Below are 20,139 nucleotides of genomic sequence, written 5' to 3' on the forward strand. Positions count from 1 at the left end.
GGCATTGACTATGGTGATACGTTTAGTCCGGTTGTCAAGCCAGCCACCGTTCGACTGGTTCTTGCTCTGGCTGTGTCTCGCGGCTGGATCCTCCGACAGATTGATGTCAGCAACGCTTTCCTTCATGGTTACTTGTCTGAGGATGTCTACATGCAGCAGCCACCAGGTTTTGAGGACGCTCGGTATCCCTCTCATGTGTGCAAGTTGCAGCGGGCTCTCTATGGACTCAAACAGTCTCCTCGCGCCTGGTATGCTCGGCTCAGTTCCCGTCTTCTCCAGTTGGGTTTTGTTCCCTCCCGAGCCGACGCCTCTCTGTTCTTCTTCTGCCATCGGGATGTTCAGATCTATATGCTTGTCTACGTGGATGATATCGTTATTGCTGGATCTTCTCCCCGTGCAGTTGACGGTCTTGTTCATTCACTTGCGGCCACCTTTCCTATCAAGGATCTTGGGCTGTTGGAGTACTTTCTTGGCTTGGAAGCGTCATACAATTCAGGGGGGATGACCTTGACACAACGGAAGTATGCCATGGATCTTTTACACCGAGTGGACATGGAGAATTGTAAGCCCACTTCCACACCGTTGTCTACCTCCGACCAGCTTGCACGGGTGTCTGGACAGCCTCTTGGTGCCGATGATTCTTTCCGGTATCGCAGTATCGTTGGTGGATTGCAGTATTTGACTCTTACTCGCCCAGATATTTCATTTGCAGTGAACAAGGTATGCCGGTTTCTCTCACAGCCCACTGATGTTCATTGGGAAGCTGTTAAGCGCATTCTGCACTATGTAAAGGGAACATTGCAAACTGGATTGAAGTTTCGGAAGGCTGTCTCCACCAGCATTAGTATTTTCACTCACGCAGACTGGGCTGGGTGTCCTGATGATCGACGATCCACTGGAGGCTTTGCCATCTTTGTTGGCCCCAATCTCATCTCCTGGAGTTCTAAGAAGCAACCGACAGTGTCGAGATCTAGTACGAAGGCCGAGTACAAAGCTTTGGCAAATGGAGCTGCTGAGGCCATCTGGGTAGAATCACTACTCAAGGAGCTTGGTGTTTCCCAGCAGCGTGTTCCTGTTCTATGGTGTGATAATTTAGGAGCCACATATATGACTGCCAACCCAGTTTTTCATGCACGCACCAAGCACATTGAGATTGATTTTCACTTTGTGCGTGAGCGTGTTGCTTCTGGAGCTCTTGAGGTCAGGTTCATTTCTTCTAATGATCAGCTGGCTGATGTATTTACCAAGCCAGTCACTCGACAGATGCTAGACCGATTTAGTACCAATCTAAACCTTATACAGAGTAGAAGTTCAGATTGAGGGGGTATGTTAAAATAGGTCTAGCGTGTCATGTACACGTATTATGTACGTATGTAACTTGTATATGCTGATCATTATATATAGAAAAACGTGGAGAGGCTTTGCCTCACGGGAAACCCTAAACCTATTCTCATACTGCTAGTGCACCCAGAAATGAACGGATCTTTTGCAATATGAGATTGAGCGATTGCTTGCTCCTGTGTAAACGCCTCTCCTCTCCTTTTGAATGCACAGTACACAGGTAACCAATAAAACAAAAAAGCGAAAGCTAAAGCGACAAAAAGCAAAAGCCTCAAGGGGAATAACCGAAGAAGGCACCGTGAAGAAAAGAAAAAGGCGGGAAGCGAACCGCCGGTCTGTCTCCCGAGGTCGCCTTCTTCTAGCGGAGCATGGCACAGCAGCAGCAGCCTGACGCGCCGCCACTTGGTTTCTTCGAGCGGATATCCACCTGTGACGTGTCCTTAAGGAAGCGGCAGCAGCGCGACAGCGCCGCCATGGCCTCCTCCGACCCTGCGCTGCCTCCTCCGCTTCTTTTGCTGCCACCACCGGTGCCGGAGCAGGCGCTCGTACCACCGGCGGCCAGAGCCAACCCGAGGCCCACGGTGTTGGACGGCGTCCTGAGTCTGCTCAGGTCCGGGGAGTCGTTCATTCGCGGAGCCTTCCGGGGCAACTCCCGACGTGCGTCTCCTCCAGGGCCGCCGACGTCTCAGCAGCAGCAGCAGCCGCCGCAGCAGCAGCATCACCGCAACCATCCTGTATAACTTTTATAATGCCGTACTGTGATTCACCAACACGACCGAGCATCTTGTAGTCTCACTGGCGTTGCCTTTGGCTTTGGCTGCAGGGTGAAATCATGAAGCGGCTGCAGCGCGAGACGTTCCCTGATGTGATGAGGCTCATGGACAAGCACGAGCAGATCGACCGCATCCTTTCCATGTGCAGGAGCGGCAAGGGGTTCCACTTCCCGGAGCTCCCGGTCCGGGCGAAGGTCGTGCTTGACGCGGTCGGGGCGCTGCTCCTCGTCGACGACGAAGAGTTCGACCAGGCCAGGGAGATCCTCGGCGAGGCGGGGAACAGGACGGGCCTCAACTCCAGGTTCGTGCTGGAGTCCAAGACCAGGGGCAGCGACACCATTGCAGCAGAGTTCTCCACCAGGCTCGGGATAGGCGCGAGCGTCAGGGAAGAAGACACCGAGAGGAGGCCTTTGGAGCTGACCAGGTTGCAGTACTGCGCCCACGTCAACCACTGGCTGTCCATCATCCTGGTTCCCTTCGGAGCTCAATGCAACGGCTTCCTGCACGGCAGGAGCTTGATCCAGGTAACGTCTCCCATGTCCAGCATCTGGCCAGAGATCTTTTTTTTCCACTGGCGCATCTCGGCGAGTTAATCCGGTTGAGGTTTTCTTGTCAGAATCTCCGGAGCCAGGCCTCTCTCGACGGTCCGCCTTCGTTCTCGGAACAACACAACTGTGCCGCTGGTTTCAGTATGAGGGGGTCCAACTTCACCGTGTCGCTCGCCGAGCTTGTCTTCGGTTCAGGGGCACAGGACGGCGATCATGGGGTGGCTAACCGCATGACAACGTTTGGGCAGGTGCGCTACGAACCGGCCCAAGATGTCAAGCTCAGCTTGTCGGGGCTATGGCAGATCCGCCCGCTGTTGTCCCGGCTCAACAACCTCGGGACGCTTGCCATTCCCTTTGGCAGCCTAAAACCACAAAGGAGCACTCCTCCGGACATTCTTCTTGCTCCCATGCCGAGGACAGACCCTGCGTCACAAGGACCGGGGCCCAGGCCTGCGCAGTCAATCGCTGCTGCGATGGTGGAGTGTGAGCTGTTTGAAGCCATGAGAGCACAAGGCTGGGTTGAGATGGAAGGGTGGTGCGGGCGTGGGCCGGTGCGGTGGGGCTGCTGCCTGTCCGACACCCCTGAGCATGAGCTGGGATGGGGAGTGAGGATGGGCGGCACGGCGGAGGGGGATACGCACTGCCCGCACCTGGAAGGATTCCTCAGCTTCAACCTCGGCAGGGGCGGCAAGCTGCAGCCCGGCCTGGTGTATGTCATGGAGGGGGAGAAGCGGACTCCGGCGTTGGTCCTGCGGTCGACCTGGTTCATGTGATGATCACCTGCAGCTTCTTCACAATGCATGATTTATGTTCTCTCTTCTTCCCTGCAACTGCAGCTATTCTTGTTTGACTGCTCAGCAGCTGACTGGAAATCTTGCTAGTTCGTGGCACAGAAATGTTTGAGCTGTGAAATTGCTCCTATGGAATTGCGTAGCACAATGGAATTAGAAAGCTTAATGCCATAAGCCACCCAAAAAAACACAGAATGGAAAGATGCTAGTACCTGATGTATCTTCTATGCATCTCTTGCAAGTTAGAACATGAATGTCCTTCGCAGGCAACAGCCATATATTAATATGAAAATTCTATACATGCCTACAAGATAATACAAACTACGAATAGATAGAATAGTTTACCAAGTTTCAAATGGCCAAAACTATATTAAATTAAACACTATACAAGCACCAAGTCTAGTTTGTATATACTGCATTTTCCCCTGTTACAAAGCCTTGCTCAAAAACCACAAACATTTCTCAACAGACAGGAGACATTTACACAAAAAAACATGCATCATATGTTACAAGCTTAATTTGTACCCTAGTCTGCAGTTTTCTCCAACTTATCTATAAACTCAAGGTGATAATTTCTGCTCAGACCAAACAACTGTGTCCTACTCTACAGAATTAATTGTGTACAACACACAGGTTCCCAATACGTAGATAAGGCCAAGCATGGCAACACCAACAATAAAATGTAACCAAACAGGTTATCCAAGATACGATCCAGCAACAACTTAACTGCAAAAAATGTGCAATTGGCGAATAGTATAACTTAATTGAACACAGGTTGCCATTAAGGTTCTGCCGATTCAACCATTTCGAAACCATCCATCCACACATCCACAATTCACACCAAAACTCTGCTGTATACAATGATTAACTAACCCATACGGTGCTTCTCAGTTTTCTATTTTCACCGACTCATCCATCTATCTATCTATCTATCAAACTACTTGGAACAGAACTGGAGGTAAGGACTTGTACTTGAAACCAAGAATAGCAGCATAGACAAAAGATAGATCAACCATCATCTTTTAGTTCTCAAAGGCCCATGCATTCTCCTTCCTGACTTCAGCCTCCTGCTCTGGTGTGTAGTCGTTCTCGATCTCAAAGATTTCACGGATCTCCTCTGGCTTTTTCCCCCTCATCTTGTCAGCCACAGCCGAGGTGCCCAGGTCCAGCAGATCCTCAATGTTCAAGTAGTTTGCGGCCTGCACAAACCCCAATCAAATAAATTTATCCCCAATCTATATATCTTGCATAGAAAAACCACACTAGTTATTTTGCCACCATTACAATTAACCACCACAAACACACACAAAAAAATTCACTGCACTGTGCACATCAGATCTAACAAATCACTGACACATAGACTTTCCTATGCCCGTTCCCTCTATCTATCTCTCTTAATTCCTCTCTGTTCAATCAAATATTGCTTCCTTCCTATACAATTTTATTGTGGTTTGTAAAATTAATTAAACTCTTTGGACAATTATTGATGCTCCTTCCAACATTTCACATCTATAATTTGCATCATGACCAAAACATTCCATACATTATGTTCCCTGTAGTTCTGATTCTCACATCATAATGCGCATAGGTCGTAGATTCTTAATCAATTGCACTCCTCCGGTTGTGCTCCGTTGAGCACCCATGTATGCGTCATATTGTATGAGCACATGTATGTGTCTGTAATGACCTCCCTAGTAATGAAATACTCCCTGTGTCAAAATATAAGACGTTTTTTAGTGTCAGAAAACGTCTTATATTTTGATACGGAGGGAGTAATACACAAGTCTTTTGCATATTCGTGAAAAGAAAAATCATAGTAATACATTTGCCCCATTTGCCAAATGATCATGGTTACTGGCCATTTTTCTGTTCAACTATTTTATCTATGTAGTCATGTTTGGAGTCTGCAACCGTTATCAAAATCTATGAGCTATTCCACATTGTGCGCACAGTTACCGACCGAACTTTCCTTCTATTTGCACATATACCATCGTTGCTATTCACAACACATACTACTCATAAAGATTTCGATTTCATCGCATTTTCTTACTTGGGGTAGAATATAGAGCAAAGAATGTAAACAATCGGCTAGGTCGCTTTACCAGGATGATCTCGAAGAGGGTGGAGTTGTCGAGGGAGATGAAGTCGCTGTCCCAGTCCTTGAGACCGTGGGGGTCCGGGTCGACGTAGGTGACGGGCTTGATGGAGGAGACGGTAGGGGTGAGCTCGACGGGGAAGGGCGGGAAGGGGTACCGGTCGCGCTCAGAGGCCTCGGGGTCGTAGAACGGCCCGTGCTTCTCGCAGTACTCAACGACCATCTCGAGGATGTCGGAGTGGATGTTGGCGGTTGGGATGCGGCCGTCAGCGCAGCCGTCCTCCATCATGTGGCTGAGCATCTGCGACATCCGCGCCGCGGGCTCCGAGATGCACACCTCCACGCCGTCCTCGGCCACCAGCACCAAGGCGGGCTTTTCCTCCTGCTTCTCTGTCCCCGGCTCCGCCTCCTTCACCTCCTCCGAAGAAGACGAGGGCTTCGCCTCCGCCTCATCCGGCACCGCCGCGGCAGCGGCGGCGGCAGACACGTCGTCAGGCTGCAAGAGAGGGCGCTTGCCCTTGAGGTCGGCAGTGGAATCCATGGTTGGGGGCTTTGGGGGATTTGGGGTTTCTTCGCGTTTGTAGGGAAGGGAAAGAACTTCAACCGGGGGTCTTCCAAAAAAAAAACGTTATCCAAAGAACGAGGGCCCACCAGCCGCCAGATCGGAGTAGCTGGCCCCGATCCTAGGGCCGAGGCGGCCGGATCTGACGGGGGGATCTGTCCTAAACAACTCGACGCAGGGCAGGCGCGGGGCGACAACACCGGCGGCTACAGCCGCCGCAGAGGGCTGGCCTCAGCGGCCACCAGGGGAGCAGGGGAAGCGGGCGGCGATGCCGAATGCGGGGTGGGGGGCTCTCTAGAGGTCGAGGCGGGTGCGCGGGGAAGCCCCCGCCGCCGCCTACCGCCGCATGAGCAAGCCCGACGACGGCTGTCGGCGGCGGCGGGGGAGGAGGGGAAGGGGAGGCGGGGAACCGGCGGCGCATAGGTTTTTTTCTTTGGATAACGGGTGGTATTTAGAATTGCATAGGTTGCTTTAAATGCATGTATGCACACTCGATCTCTATAAACACATTTCAAATCGTGGCTCAGCACAATATCTTGGATTAAAGTAGTCATCGTAGACGTCTCGCACTTGACGAAAATGTCTCCTCTCACTGAACGAACATCGCAGAAATGACTGAAATAAATCCAGAAAAATGCATACACAGTATCAAGTCTAAAACTTGAACCCCATGGACTGGTTCCAGCACAAGGAACCAAACCATCTGAGCTAAGCTCAGTTCACTTAGGAAACAAGTTTTCCTCTATCTGGTTTAGCACCATAAGAACATCTGCAACCGGCAGACCCTTCTCCAAACATTCGAGCGAACAACTCGGTCTGTGCTCGCTCACAAAATAGGCATCCAACCAGATTTCTCAAAGTCACATCAAGCATGTGTGTTATTCGGCAACCGTGAAACCCAATACATATCTGAGGCGAATTTGGGGACGCCTAGATGCCTCTGTCATGTCGGGTCCTCCTACAGATCGGACCTACTCCAAATATGCTTCAAATTGACAAAGTCCATCTAATCGACCGCCCTGCTCTCGTGTTCGTCATTCATTTCTCGCATCTGAGTTGTTGCCTTCCTCCACCCTTCCTCCCTGTCCGTGATGTCGTCCTCGTCGGTTGTCCTAGATGTCGACGTCGAGTATCGCATTACCCACCATCGCCATTTGCAAGACGGAGAACATTTCCCGGAAGGAGTAGGGTGCCCGACAACGTGTTTGGGAAACAACGGAGAAGGAGGTCGTCGACATGGACTTGGGCACGTCTGGCCTGGCGATCGCCTCCGAGCCACCCGCCCTGCTCGTAGGAGGGAACAAGCCGTCGGTCGTGACTGGTGTCATTTCGAAATACAAATGGGTCGTTCCAAATCGTTCTACGCAAGAGGATGATGTCTACTACACAACCTTCTTCTTGTAGACGTTGTTGGGCCTCCAAATACAGAGGTTTGTAGGACAGTAGCCAATTTCCCTCAAGTGGATGACCTAAGGTTTATCAATCCGTAGGAGGCGTAGGATGAAGATGGTCTCTCTCAAGCAACTCTACAACCAAATAACAAAGAGTCTCTTGTGCCCCCAACACACCCAGTACAATGGTAAATTGTATAGGTGCACTAGTTCGGCGAAGAGATGGTGATACAAGTGGTATATGGATAGTAGATATGAGTATTTGTAATCTGAAAATATAAAACAGCAAGGTAACTAATAATAAAAGTGAGCGTAAACGGTATTGCAATGCTAGGAAACAAGGCCTAGGGTTCATACTTTCACTAGTGCAAGTCCTCTCAACAATGATAACATAATTGGATCACATAACTATACCTCAACATGCAACAAAGAGTCACTCCAAAGTCACTAATATGGAGAACAAACAAAGAGATTATGGTAGGATACGAAACCACCTCCAAGTTATTCTTTTCAATCAATCCGTTGGGCTATTCCTATAAGTGTCACAAACAACCCTAGAGTTTGTACTAGAATAACACCTTAAGACACAAATCAACCAAAACCCTAATGTCACCTAGATACTCCAATGTCATCTCAAGTATCCCTGGGTATGATTATACGATATGCATCACACAATCTCCGATTCATCTATTCAACCAACACATAGAACCTCAAAGAGTGCCCCAAAGTTTCTACCGGAGAATCACGACGAAAACATGTGCCAACCCCTATGCATAGGTTCATGGGCGAAACCCGCAAGTTGATCATCAAAACATACATCAAGTGAATCACGTGATATCCCATTGTCATCACAGATACGCACGGCAAGACATATATCAAGTGTTCTCAAATCTTTAAAGACTCAATCCGATAAGATAACTTCAAAGGGGAAACTCAATCCATTACAAGAGAGTAGAGGGGGGAGGAAACATCATAGGATCCAAATATAATAGCAAAGCTCGCGATACATCAAGATCGTACCACCTTAAGAACACGAGAGAGAGAGAGAGAGAGAGAGAGAGAGAGAGAGATCAAACACATAGCTACTGGTACATACCCTCAGCCCCGAGGGAGACTACTCCCTCCTCGTCATGGAGAGCACCGGGATGATGAAGATGGCCATCGGAGAGGGATTCCCCCTCCGGTAGGGTGCCGGAACGGGTTTAGATTGGCTTTTGGTGGCTACGGAGGCTTCTAGCGGCGGAACTCCCGATTTATTATGCTCCCTGATGGTTTTAGGGTATATGGAGATATATAGGTGGAAGAAGTACGTCAGGGGGGCCACAAGGGGCCCACGAGGGTGGAGGGCGCGCCCCCTGCCTCGTGGCCTCCTGGTAGATCCCCTAACGTGCACTCCAAGTCTTCTAGGCATCTACTGATCCAAAAATAAGTTCCGTGAAGTTTCCAGTCAATTGGACTCCGTTTGGTTTTCCTTTTCTGCGATATTCTAAAACAAGGTAAAAATAGAAACTAGCACTGGGCTCTGGGTTAATAGGTTAGTCCCAAAAATGATATAAAAGTGTATAATAAAGCCCATAAACATCTAAAATAGTAGATAATATAGCATGGAGCAATCAAAAATTATAGATACGTTGGAGACGTATCAGCATCCCCAAGCTTAATTCATGCTCGTTCTCGAGTAGGTAAATGATAAAAACAGAATTTTTGATGCGGAGTGCTACTTGGCATAATTTCAATGTAATTCTTCTTAGTTGTGGTATGAATATTCAGATCCAAAAGATTCAAGACAAAAGTTCGTATTGACATAAAAATAATAATGCTTCAAGCATACTAACTAAGCAATTAGGTCCTCTCAAAATAACATGGCCAAAGAAAGTTCATCCCTACAAAATCATATAGTTTAGTCATGCTCCATTTTCGTCACACAAGAATGCTCTCATCATGCACAATTCTGATGACAAGCCAAGCAATTGTTTCGTACTTTAGTAATCTCAAACCTATAAACTTTCACGCAATATATGAGCGCGAGCCATGGACATAGAACTATGGGTGGAATAGAATATGATGATGGGGGTTATGTGGAGAAGACAAAAGGAAGAAAATCTCACATCAATGAGGCTAATCAATGGGCTATGGAGATGCCCATCAATTGATGTTAATGCGAGGAGTAGGGATTGCCATACAATGGATGCACTAGAGCTATAAATGTATGAAAGCTCAACAAAAGAAACTAAGTGGGTGTGCATCCAACTTGCTTGCTCACGAAGACCTAGGGCACTTGAGGAGGCCCATTGTTGGAATATACAAGCCAAGTTCTATAATGAAAAATTCCCACTAGTATATGAAAGTGACAAAACAAGAGACTCTCTATCATGAGGATTATGGTGCTACTTTGAAGCACAAGTGTGGCAAAGGATAGTAGCGTTGTCCCTTCTCTCTTTTTCTCTCATTTTTCTGGGCCTTCTCTTTTTTTATGGCCTTTCTCTTTTTTGGGCCTTCTCTTTTTTTATGGCCTTTCTTTTTTATTCCTCACTTGGGACAATGCTCTAGAAAATGTTGATCATCACACTTCTATTTATTTACAACTCAATGATTACAACTCGATACTAGAACAAAGTATGACTCTATATGAATGCCTCCGGCGGTGTACTGGGATATGCAATGAACCAAGAGTGATATGTATGAAAGAATTATGAACGGTGGCTTTGCCATAAATACTATGTCAACTACATGATCATGCTAAGCAATATGACAATGATGAATGTGTCATGATAAACGGAATGGTGGAAAGTTGCATGGCAATATATCTCGGAATGGCTATGGAAATGCCATAATAGGTAGGTATGGTGGCTGCTTTGAGGAAGATATGAGGAGGTTTATGTGTGAAAGAGCGTATCATATCACGGGGTTTAGATGCACCGGCGAAGTTTGCACCAACTCTCAATGTGAGAAAGGGCAATGCACGGTACCGAAGAGGCTAGCAATGATGGAAGGGTGAGAGTGCGTATAATCCACGGACTCAATATTAGTCATAAAGAACTCACATACTTATTGCAAAAATCTACAAGTCATCAAAAACCTCGTCACTATGCGCATGCTCCTAGGGGGATAGATTGGTAGGAAAAGACCATCGCTCGTCCCCGACCGCCACTCATAAGGAAGACAATCAAAGAACACCCCATGTTTCAAATTTGTTACATAACATTTACCATACGTGCATGCTACAGGACTTGCAAACTTCAACACAAGCACTTCTCAAATTCACAACTACTCAACTAGCACGACTTTGATATTGTTACCTCCATATCTCAAAACAATCATCAAGCATCAAACTTCTCATAGTATTCAATGCACTCTATATGAAAGTTTTTATTATATCCCTCTTGGATGCCCATCATATTAGGACTAGTTTCATAACCAAAGCAAACTACCATGCTGTTCTAAAGACTCTCAAAATAATATAAGTGAAGCATGAGAGATCAATTATTTCTTAAAAATAAAACTACCACCATGCTCTAAGAAGATATAAGTGAAGCACTAGAGCAAACGACAAACTACTCCGAAAAATATAAGTGAAGCTCAATGAGTAGTCGAATAATTATGCAACTATGTGAAGACTCTCTCATTTAATAATTTCAGATATTGGTATTTTATTCAAACATCAATAAAAACCTAACAAAATAAATTGACGCTCCAAGCAAAACACATATCATGTGGTGAATAAAAATATAGCTCCAAGTAAGTTACCGATGAACGAAGACGAAAGAGGGGATGCCTTCCGGGGCATCCCCAAGCTTAGGATTTTTGGTGTCCTTGGATATTACCTTAGGGTGCCTTGGGCATCCCCAAGCTTAGGCTCTTTCCACTCCTTGTTCCATAATCCATCGAATCTTTACTCAAAACTTGAAAACTTCACAACACAAAACTTAACAGAAAACTTGTAAGCTCCGTTAGCGAAAGAAAACAAAAAGTTCTAAACTCTGGATAAGTTGTGATTGTTATATCTTTGAATGATGGTCAAATCCAAAGGTCTAAACTCTGGAAAATGTACAAAAAGTGCATCAAATTTGCAAATCTAATTTCCATACAAACAAATTCGACCCTAGTTCATCTTTCCATAAGCGTCTAATAAGACGACCTTAGATTGAGGAGAATTTTTGTGGGGTATTATGCTACGATTTTAAGCACGTGCCTATAAAATTTGAGCCTTTTCCGAGGTACTTTTCATTGACACTGATATCGCACGACATCCTTGCTCCACAGATTTCGACCTACGCCGGTATCGCCACACCATCGCTTCATCAAGCCGACATTAACAGGGGTAAATCCGGTAGATCTCGAGGTATGGGGTCCCAAGCTTAGTCTCTAGCTACGATGGTAATAGGGATATGAGGTTTTACCCAGGTTCGCGCTCACTGAGGAGATAATACCCAGAGTCCTACTTGTGTGTTTATTATGTTGGAGTAAGTACAGAGTACATACGTCTACCAAGAGAGCATAGTGTAATGTCTTCTACGAGCCTCACCCCTCGGTTTATATAGATAGTAATCTAATGTCCTCCTCGGCTACGTACTAGGAAGCCAAGTCTCCTACGAATCCAGTTTCTTGGAGTATACGTCAAGTCATCTGAATCCTTCCACTTCTATAGTCGTTCAAGCATGGGTGAAAGGTGATGACGGGGGCTTTATGCTCTCATTCTCCCATGTATTCATCTTCCTCCTCAAGCTCTAGCACCCAAACCCTGTCACGCACCTAGTGCTTCTACCAAGGCACCGCTTCACCGCCCCACATGGCCGGTGGTCGCCAGCCAAGGTAATCTGCGACCACGAGCAAAGCTATTGACACGTCATCCCGGGGAGCAGTTATTCCTAAGACGGAGTGGAAGCTTTGCACAGTATCAACTAGACCGGCTTTCTAATGTCGGTTATCTCCCATGACCAGAAGTCACATATACGTGTCTTGGACTCATCATCGTCGATCAGGATACCCTGTAGAGTCCATCCCTAACCCCCAAGGCACTAACCGAGTATGTTTCATGTCCTTCTTGATCTGGGGTCCAAGCTTTCCAATCCACCCCTTCTTGTGAGGTCTTCTTCACTTCTACTACCTTCAACTCCACCATCGTTCCCAAAATTCTATCATTCGCATAGTGTGCTATGTTACACTATGTGAGGCCTTCCTCAGCTGCCAGCGATACTTCGATTTGTGGCGTAAAAATTTGTGCGTACAATCTCGATTCAAACGGAGGCAGGGGCTTGACTGTGGTGGCTCTGTCATCATCGTAGTAGCTAGAACAGGGTATCTGTAGGGCATGCCCGAGGAGATGAATAATAATGTAGGAAGAGTGGTTCACTATATCTCCCTGACAACCCACTCACTGATCCTCCTCAGATTGGTGTCATTACCCCCTTCGAGCCGATCACGCACAAGAAGACATTTTGCTAGTGACTAAGGTGCTAGGTGCAAGAAGACTCCACCATTGTTGGCAAGCTGGTCGAGAAGGTGACTCTATTACATCACAAATGATTATGTTGGTTGACATGATGATGGTGGAGCTCAGCCAAGGAATCCAATCCCTCCAAGACTAGGCTCAGCCGATGTGGGAGTACAATGGCGTTGATGACTCCACCCTGGCAATCCGGGGTGGATTCTACAAAGATTGGTCCCTCGGAGACTTGTTTTCATCACTTTTTAAGGCAAGGTGTCTCACTTCCCTAGCGAACTTAGAGATGTTGGTTTTGCTACCTACAAGCCAGTTCGGGCGGTACGTACCCTAATAGTCTCCAACGTATCTATAACTTTTGATTGTTCCATGCTGTTATATTATCATTCTTGGATGTTTTACAATCATTTTATAGCAATTTTATATCATTTTTTGGGACTAACCTATTGACATAGTGCCTAGTGCCAGTTGCTATTTTTTTTCTTGTTTTTACTTCACAAAAAATCAATACCAAATGGAGTCCCAACGCAACGGAACTTTTTGGAGAATTTTTCTGGGTTAGAAGACACACGTTGGGCCAAAGAAGTACTAGAGGGGTGCCCTGTAATGTTTTTATGTACTTGATTGACGTGGCGAGTGTAAGCCAACTATGTTATCTCCCCTTTTATTATTACATTACATGGGATGTTTGTGAAGATTGCCTAACTTGCGACATATGCCTTCAATGCGATTATATCTCTAAGTCGTGCCTCGACACGTGGGAGCTATAGTCGCATCGAGGGTGTTACAAGTTGGTATCAGAGCCTTCCCCGACCTTAGGAGCCCCATTGCTTGATCGTTTTTAGCGGCCGAGTTGTGTCTAGAAAAATGTTTTGAGTCATTTAGGAATTATATATCGGAGAGCTTAGGAATTCTTTTTACTTCCCAGTCTCCTTATCGCTCTGGTAAGGTATCCTGACGTAGAGTTTTGACTCTTCTCTTCTCAAATTTCACTAAAAATTTTTTAGGATCACGTGGGTATCTTGGAATCGTTCCGATGGTTTTATGATGAGAACATTGTCTTGGTGCCTCCTGTCAGGGGTTTAGTGGAAGTGTCCCGGGGAGTTGAGCTCTGAGGTGTTGTCATCATAATGTTATTGTTGCAGTTCTGGAATACCTGAGTCTAGTACGCCGACATCGAAAATCTCTTTTATGCAGTTCGTTGGTGAGATAACCTCGACGCCACCCAGTACTGGAGCGGGAGTTCGGGAGTATCGCCATAACTTGTATAACGGATGCTTTTCGAAGGTTGAGGTAGATGGTTTCCGAAGGTTTCTTGGTTATGTGTTGAAGGATGGATACAGCTGGATGTAGGATATGCTAGTTTGGGTGAGATATTATGCTTCCCCTGTATCCCCAACACCTGATTGCATAACCGGAAAAGTTCGGGAGTTTCATAGGTGGGAATTCTAGTAGCTCTAGTTCTTATTCCACGGATATTGGTTTGAGATTGGGATTTCTTACCAATTATTCGTTCTTGATCCGTACCTTGTTAATTTATTTCTCTACCTTAATTCTACGTGGCTTCTCAATTTATGGATATGTGACCATTTCAAGAGGAATGCATTCGTTTATTTTGTTCGGATGTGAAGACTATATGTTGCAATTTTCATTCCGTTGGATTCAGCTTGAATAATTTATCTGTCAATGTGCTAATGGTGGTCAACCTCTTCAGGATGGCTCCTCCAACGCGCACGACTCCGAATCCTGATCCACCTCCACCTCCACCTCCTCCAGAGGCATGGCAAGCTGTGATGGCCGCAACCAATGCAAACACACAGCTGATCATGCAAATTCTTCAAGAGCGCAATCAAGGCAGTCAAGGGAATCAAGGCAGCAATCAGAGTCACTTTGCTACACTCAACCAGTTCCTTGCTAATGGGCCAAAGACTTTCAGCAATTGTGTTGAGGCAACCGATGCTGAAGATTGGCTTGTGGATCTGTGTAAGCATTTTGAGTGCAGTAACGTCAGGCCTGAGGACTTTGTTAAGTTCGCTTCCTTCCAACTCAAAGATCAAGCTGCAGAATGGTTCCAGCAGTACAAGGACTCCAGAGGTGGACGTGTTATCACTTGGGATGATTTCCGTCGAGATTTCCGAGCTCATCATATTCCGCAGAGCATGGTTGAAAGCAAGCGTGAGGAATTCCGCAATCTAAAGCAAGGCTCTTTGTTTGTCTATGACTACAACAAGTTGTTCCAGAAGCTTGCCCGCTTTGCCAAGCAGGACGTGCCTGATGAGAAGAGCATGATATATCAGTTCAGGGGTGGTCTCAGAGAAGAAATTCAGCTCGCTCTTGTCCTCTTTGAGCCGTTGAGATACGATGAGTTCTACAACATGTCACTGAAGCAAGAGGCTGCTCAGTTGAGGTGTGATGCTTCCAGGAAGCGAGTCAGAGATGTTACTCCTTCTTCCTCTACTCAAGTGGCCAAGCAGCAGAAGTTTTCGCTTCCTCCTCCTCCATTCCGTCAGCCGTTTCAGCAGAAGAGCAAAGGTGGCAGTGGTTCTTCCCACCCACCCAACCCTGGCTTTCAGAACAAGACTCCGTCTCAACCTCCAAGATCGACTGCTCCGTATCACCGTCCGCTTTCAGAGGTCACGTGCAACAAGTGCCAACAGAAGGGTCACTATGCCAACAAGTGTCTCAACCAGAGGCGTCTTCCTCCTCCTCCTCCTGTCAGATCGGCAAGTACAGCTGTGGTCAAGCATAACCCCAAGCATGCCAAGGTCAATTTGATGAATGCAGCTCAGGCAGAGGACTCGTCAGATGTGATCATGGGTAACCTTCCTGTTAATGATATTCCCGCAAAAGTTCTTTTTGACACTGGTGCATCGCATTGCTTCATCTCGAGACCGTTTACAAATAGGCATGAATTGGTTTCGCAAGTTTTGCCTAGTCCTTTAGCAGTTGTTTCTCCCGGTAAGCGCATGCAGGCTAACTCCATCATTCCGGATGTTTCTATCACTTTGGGTGACTACAAGTTCTTGGCTTCTCCAACGGTTCTCGGTGACTCGGATATTGATCTTATTCTCGGGATGGATTGGCTTTCTAAGCACAAGGCTCAGCTTGATTGTGCAGCCAGGCAGATTCAATTGACTCATTCGTTTGATGATGTAATTGTCTTTGCCGCTCGTGATGATACTATCCATCTGTTTTCTCTCAATGAGAAGGGTGAATTGGATGCCATCTCTCAAATTCCAGTCGTTTGCGAATATCAAGACGTCTTTCCAGAAGAGCTCCCAGGAATGCCTCCGCACCGGCCAGTTGAATTCGTTATTGATCTTGATCCTGGCACGGAACCTGTGTGCAAACGTCCTTACAAGCTCGGACCTGAAGAGTTGAAGGAGCTGAAGAAGCAACTCGATGAGCAAGAGAGAATGGGTCTCATCTGGCCTAGTTCTTCTCCGTGGGGTTGTGGTGTTCTTTTTGTGAAGAAGAAGGATGGAACGGACCAACTTTGTGTTGATTACCGTCCAGTGAACAAGAAGACCATCAAGAACAAATACCCACTTCCCAACATCAATGAGCTATTCGAACAACTCAAAGGTGCTCAAGTATTCTCAAAGCTTGATCTCCGTATGGGTTATCACCAGATTCGCATTCGTGAAGAAGATATTCCCAAGACAGCATTCAGAACAAGCTTTGGTTCATATGAATACACTGTCATGTCTTTTGGCCTCGCCAGCGCTCCTCCGACGTTCTCTCGCATGATGAACTTCATCTTCAACGCCTACACCAATGACTTTGTTTTGGTCTATCTCGACGACATTCTGGTTTTCTCCAAGAACAAGGAAGATCATGCCAAACACTTGCGTTTGATGGTTGATAAGCTCAGGGAACATCAGTTCTACTCCAAGTTCTCCAAGTGTGAATTTTGGCTCGATGAGGTTCTTTATCTTGGTCATATCATCTCTGCCAAGGGCATTGCCGTGAATCCTGAGAAGGTGTCTGCAATTGTGAATTGGGAACCTCCTCAGAACGTGAAGCAACTCCGTAGCTTCCTTGTTCTCGCAAGCTATTGCCGAAGATTCGTTGAAAACTTTTCTAAGATCGCGAAGCCTCTCTCTAATCTTCTCCAGAAGCACATCAAGTACGTTTGGTTTCCGGAGTGTGACATTGCTTTCAACACTTTGAAAGAGAAATTGATGACTGCTCCAGTTCTAACTCCGCCTGATGAACCCAAGCCGTACGAGGTCTTTTGTGATGCCTCTCTCCAAGGTCTTTGCGCGGTATTGATGCAAGAGAAGAAAGTTGTTGCTTATACCTCTCACCAGTTGAAGCCTAATGAGAAGAACTACCCCACTCATGATCTCGAGTTGGCGGCAGTTGTGCATGCTCTTTTGACTTGGAGACATCTCTTATTGGGAAGAAAAGTGGACATTTTCACTGATCACAAGAGTCTCAAGTACATCTTCACTCAGCCTAATCTCAACCTCAGGCAAACTCGATGGGTCGAAATGATTCAAGAGTATAATCCAAGTATCGAGTATACTCCAGGCAAGGCCAATGTGATTGCTGACGCATTGAGTAGGAAAGCTTACTGCAACAGTCTGATTCTCAAGCCTTATCAACCCGAGCTTTGTGAAGCTTTCTGCAAACTTAATCTGCAAGTTGTTCCTCAAGGTTTCCTCACCAACCTTCAAGTCTCTCCTACCTTAGAAGACCAGATTCGCCAAGCCCAGCTTCTTGATGCTATGGTGAAAAAGGTGAAGATTGGGATTGCCAAGAGTCACTCCAAGTACAAGTGCTACCGCCTTGATGACAAGGACACTCTTTTCTTCGAGGATCGTATTGTGGTGCCCAAAGGTGACCTCCGTAAAGTGATCATGAACGCAGCTCACAATTCTCTCCTCTCCATCCACCCTGGGAGCACGAAGATGTATCAGGACCTTAAGCAGGCTTATTGGTGGACTCGAATGAAGCGCGAGATCGCTCAATTCGTGAATGAATGTGATGTCTGCAGAAGAGTGAAGGCAGAACACCAAAGGCCAGCTGGTCTCCTCCAACCTCTTGCCATTCCAGAATGGAAGTTTGACCACATTGAGATGGACTTCGTGACTGGGTTTCCAAAGTCCAACTATATTCGTTGTCATCGACAAACTCACCAAAGTGGCTCATTTTCTGCCTATCAAAGAGTCGATCACTGCAGCTCAATTGGCGGAACTCTATACCTCTCGCATTGTCTCTCTACACGGTATTCCTCAAGTGATCTCTTCAGACCGTGGCAGCATCTTTACCTCGAAGTTTTGGGATTCTTTTCAGAAGGCCATGGGCACGAACATCCGCTTCAGCACAACTTTCCATCCTCAAACAAGCGGTCAAGTCGAGCGTGTCAACCAGATTTTTGAAGATATGCTCAGGGCTTGTGTGATCTCCTTCGGCATGAAGTGGGAGGATTGTCTTCCTTATGCTGAATTCTCCTAGAACAACAGTTTTCAAGCAAGTTCAGACAAGGCCCCATTTGAAATTCTGTATGGCAGGAAGTGTCGTACCCCTCTCAACTGGTCTGAAACCGGTGAACGTCAGCTTTTGGGTAATGACTTAATCACAGAAGTAGAAGAGATGTGCAAAGTCATTCGTGATAACCTCAAAGCAGCCCAATCCCGTCAGAAGAGCTACTATGATAGTAAGCACCGTGATTTGGCTTTTGAGATCGGAGATCATGTTTACCTCCGCGTCTCTCCTATGAAAGGTACTCGCCGCTTTGGTATCAAAGGGAATCTTGCCCCTAGATACGTGGGACCTTTCAAGATTGTCAGCAAGAGAGGCGACCTCGCCTATCAACTCGAGCTTCCTTCAAACTTTGCAAATGTTCATGACGTGTTCCATGTCTCTCAGCTTCGAAAGTGCTTCAAGACTCCTGACCGCACCGTCAACTTCGAGGACATTGAGCTCCAAGAAGATCTCTCTTATCGTGAGCACCCAGTTGCTATTCTTGAAGAGTCTGAACGCAAGACTCGCAACAAATCAATCAAATTTCTCAAAGTCAAGTGGTCACACCATTCCGACCATGAAGCTACCTGGGAACGCGAGGATCACCTCCGTTCTAAGTACCCGGTGTTCTTTCAGTCCTAGATCTCGGGACGAGATCTTTTCGTAGTGGTGGAGTGTTGTAACACCCCGGATGTAACTTTCCCAATTTGTACTCCAACTCTTGCCGTTTCCGGCGTTAAGTTATATTTATTTCTCGGGTTCGGGTTTGTCTCCGTGTGTTGTTTTTCGTTGTCATGCATCTCATATCATGTCATCATGTGCATTGCATTTGCATACGTGTTCGTCTCATGCATTCTAGCATTTTCCCCGTTGTCCGTTTTGCATTGCGGCGCTTCATTCTCCTCCGGTGGCCAATTCTAGCTTTCTTTCGTGTGTGGGGATTAAACATTTCCGGATTGGACCGAGACTTGCCAAGCGGCCTTGGTTTACTACCGGTAGACCGCCTGTCAAGTTTCGTATCATTTGGACTTCGTTTGATACTCCAACGGTTAACCGAGGGACCGAAAAGGCCTCGCGTGTGTTGCAGCCCAACACCCCTCCAATTTGGCCCAAAACCACCTAACTCTGCTCCATGTCCTAGAGAGTTCGATCACGATCGTGTGGCCGAAAACCGCACCTCATTTGGACTCTCCTAGCTCCACTTATGCCTATAAATACATCCCCCCTCCACAAATTCGCGGTTCATTCTCCCCCCTAACCCTAAAATCTCAGATCCGATGCCGCCTCAGCAACTCTCCTCCCGACACGTGGCCTCCCCGCCGGCACCTCCCCGCGCGGCCCGCCCGGCCTGCGTTGGGCCCCCGAGGCCCGGGCCACCGCCGCCGCCACCCGGGACCTCGTCCCCGACGCCGATCCGCCCCGCCGCCGTCCTCCGCCGCCCGCGCCGCCGTCCTCCGCCGCCTCGCGCCCGGCTTCTGCCGCCGCCGCGCCGCACCACCTCGCCTTGCCGCCGCCTCGGGCACCACCACCACCGACCGCCACCTCCACGCTCCACCGCCGCCGCCTCCACGCGCCGCCGCCGCCGCATCCACGCCGGCCGGAGCCGCCCCGGCTTCTCCTTCCCTCGGCGGCCACCATCTCCGGTGAACAGGTCTTCTCCGGCGAGCTCGGATCTCGCCTCGGTTCGCGCGCCCGCGAGGAACCCTAGATCTGGGTTGACTTT

The 20,139-nt window shown here is 47.4% G+C and overlaps 2 protein-coding genes across 2 annotated transcripts; one reads left to right on the plus strand and one right to left on the minus strand.

Moving 5' to 3' along the window:
* The first annotated feature begins 1,537 nt into the window (after positions 1–1,537).
* LOC123110759 (uncharacterized) lies at positions 1,538–3,686 on the plus strand. The gene is made up of 3 exons (XM_044531395.1): positions 1,538–2,075; positions 2,165–2,638; positions 2,731–3,686. Exons 1-3 carry the CDS (start codon positions 1,710–1,712, stop codon positions 3,433–3,435), a joined length of 1,545 nt encoding a protein of 514 aa, XP_044387330.1. The 5' UTR covers positions 1,538–1,709; the 3' UTR covers positions 3,436–3,686.
* A 494-nt stretch (positions 3,687–4,180) lies between these two features.
* LOC123042269 (SKP1-like protein 11) lies at positions 4,181–6,181 on the minus strand. Its single transcript, XM_044464757.1, has 2 exons — positions 5,556–6,181; positions 4,181–4,652 (listed from the first exon to the last, which is right to left on the minus strand). The coding sequence occupies exons 1-2, from the start codon at positions 6,087–6,089 to the stop codon at positions 4,476–4,478; spliced, it is 711 nt and encodes a 236-aa protein (XP_044320692.1). The 5' UTR covers positions 6,090–6,181; the 3' UTR covers positions 4,181–4,475.
* Positions 6,182–20,139: the final 13,958 nt, after the last annotated feature.

Source organism: Triticum aestivum, chromosome 1A, assembly GCF_018294505.1.
Source record: "Triticum aestivum cultivar Chinese Spring chromosome 1A, IWGSC CS RefSeq v2.1, whole genome shotgun sequence".
In the NCBI taxonomy this organism is placed as follows: Eukaryota; Viridiplantae; Streptophyta; class Magnoliopsida; order Poales; family Poaceae; genus Triticum; species Triticum aestivum.

What these genes read in the sequence shown, in the direction of transcription:
- LOC123042269 (XM_044464757.1), bottom strand. Translation starts at nt 6,089, where the DNA reads ATGGATTCCACTGCCGACCTCAAGGGCAAGCGCCCTCTCTTGCAGCCT. An exon ending in CCCTCTTCGAGATCATCCTG is followed by an intron (nt 4,653 to 5,555) that starts GTAAAGCGACCT and finishes GGGTTTGTGCAG; the next exon opens with GCCGCAAACTACTTGAACAT.
- LOC123110759 (XM_044531395.1), top strand. Translation starts at nt 1,710, where the DNA reads ATGGCACAGCAGCAGCAGCCTGACGCGCCGCCACTTGGTTTCTTCGAG. An exon ending in AGCATCACCGCAACCATCCT is followed by an intron (nt 2,076 to 2,164) that starts GTATAACTTTTA and finishes CTTTGGCTGCAG; the next exon opens with GGTGAAATCATGAAGCGGCT. An exon ending in ACGGCAGGAGCTTGATCCAG is followed by an intron (nt 2,639 to 2,730) that starts GTAACGTCTCCC and finishes TTTTCTTGTCAG; the next exon opens with AATCTCCGGAGCCAGGCCTC.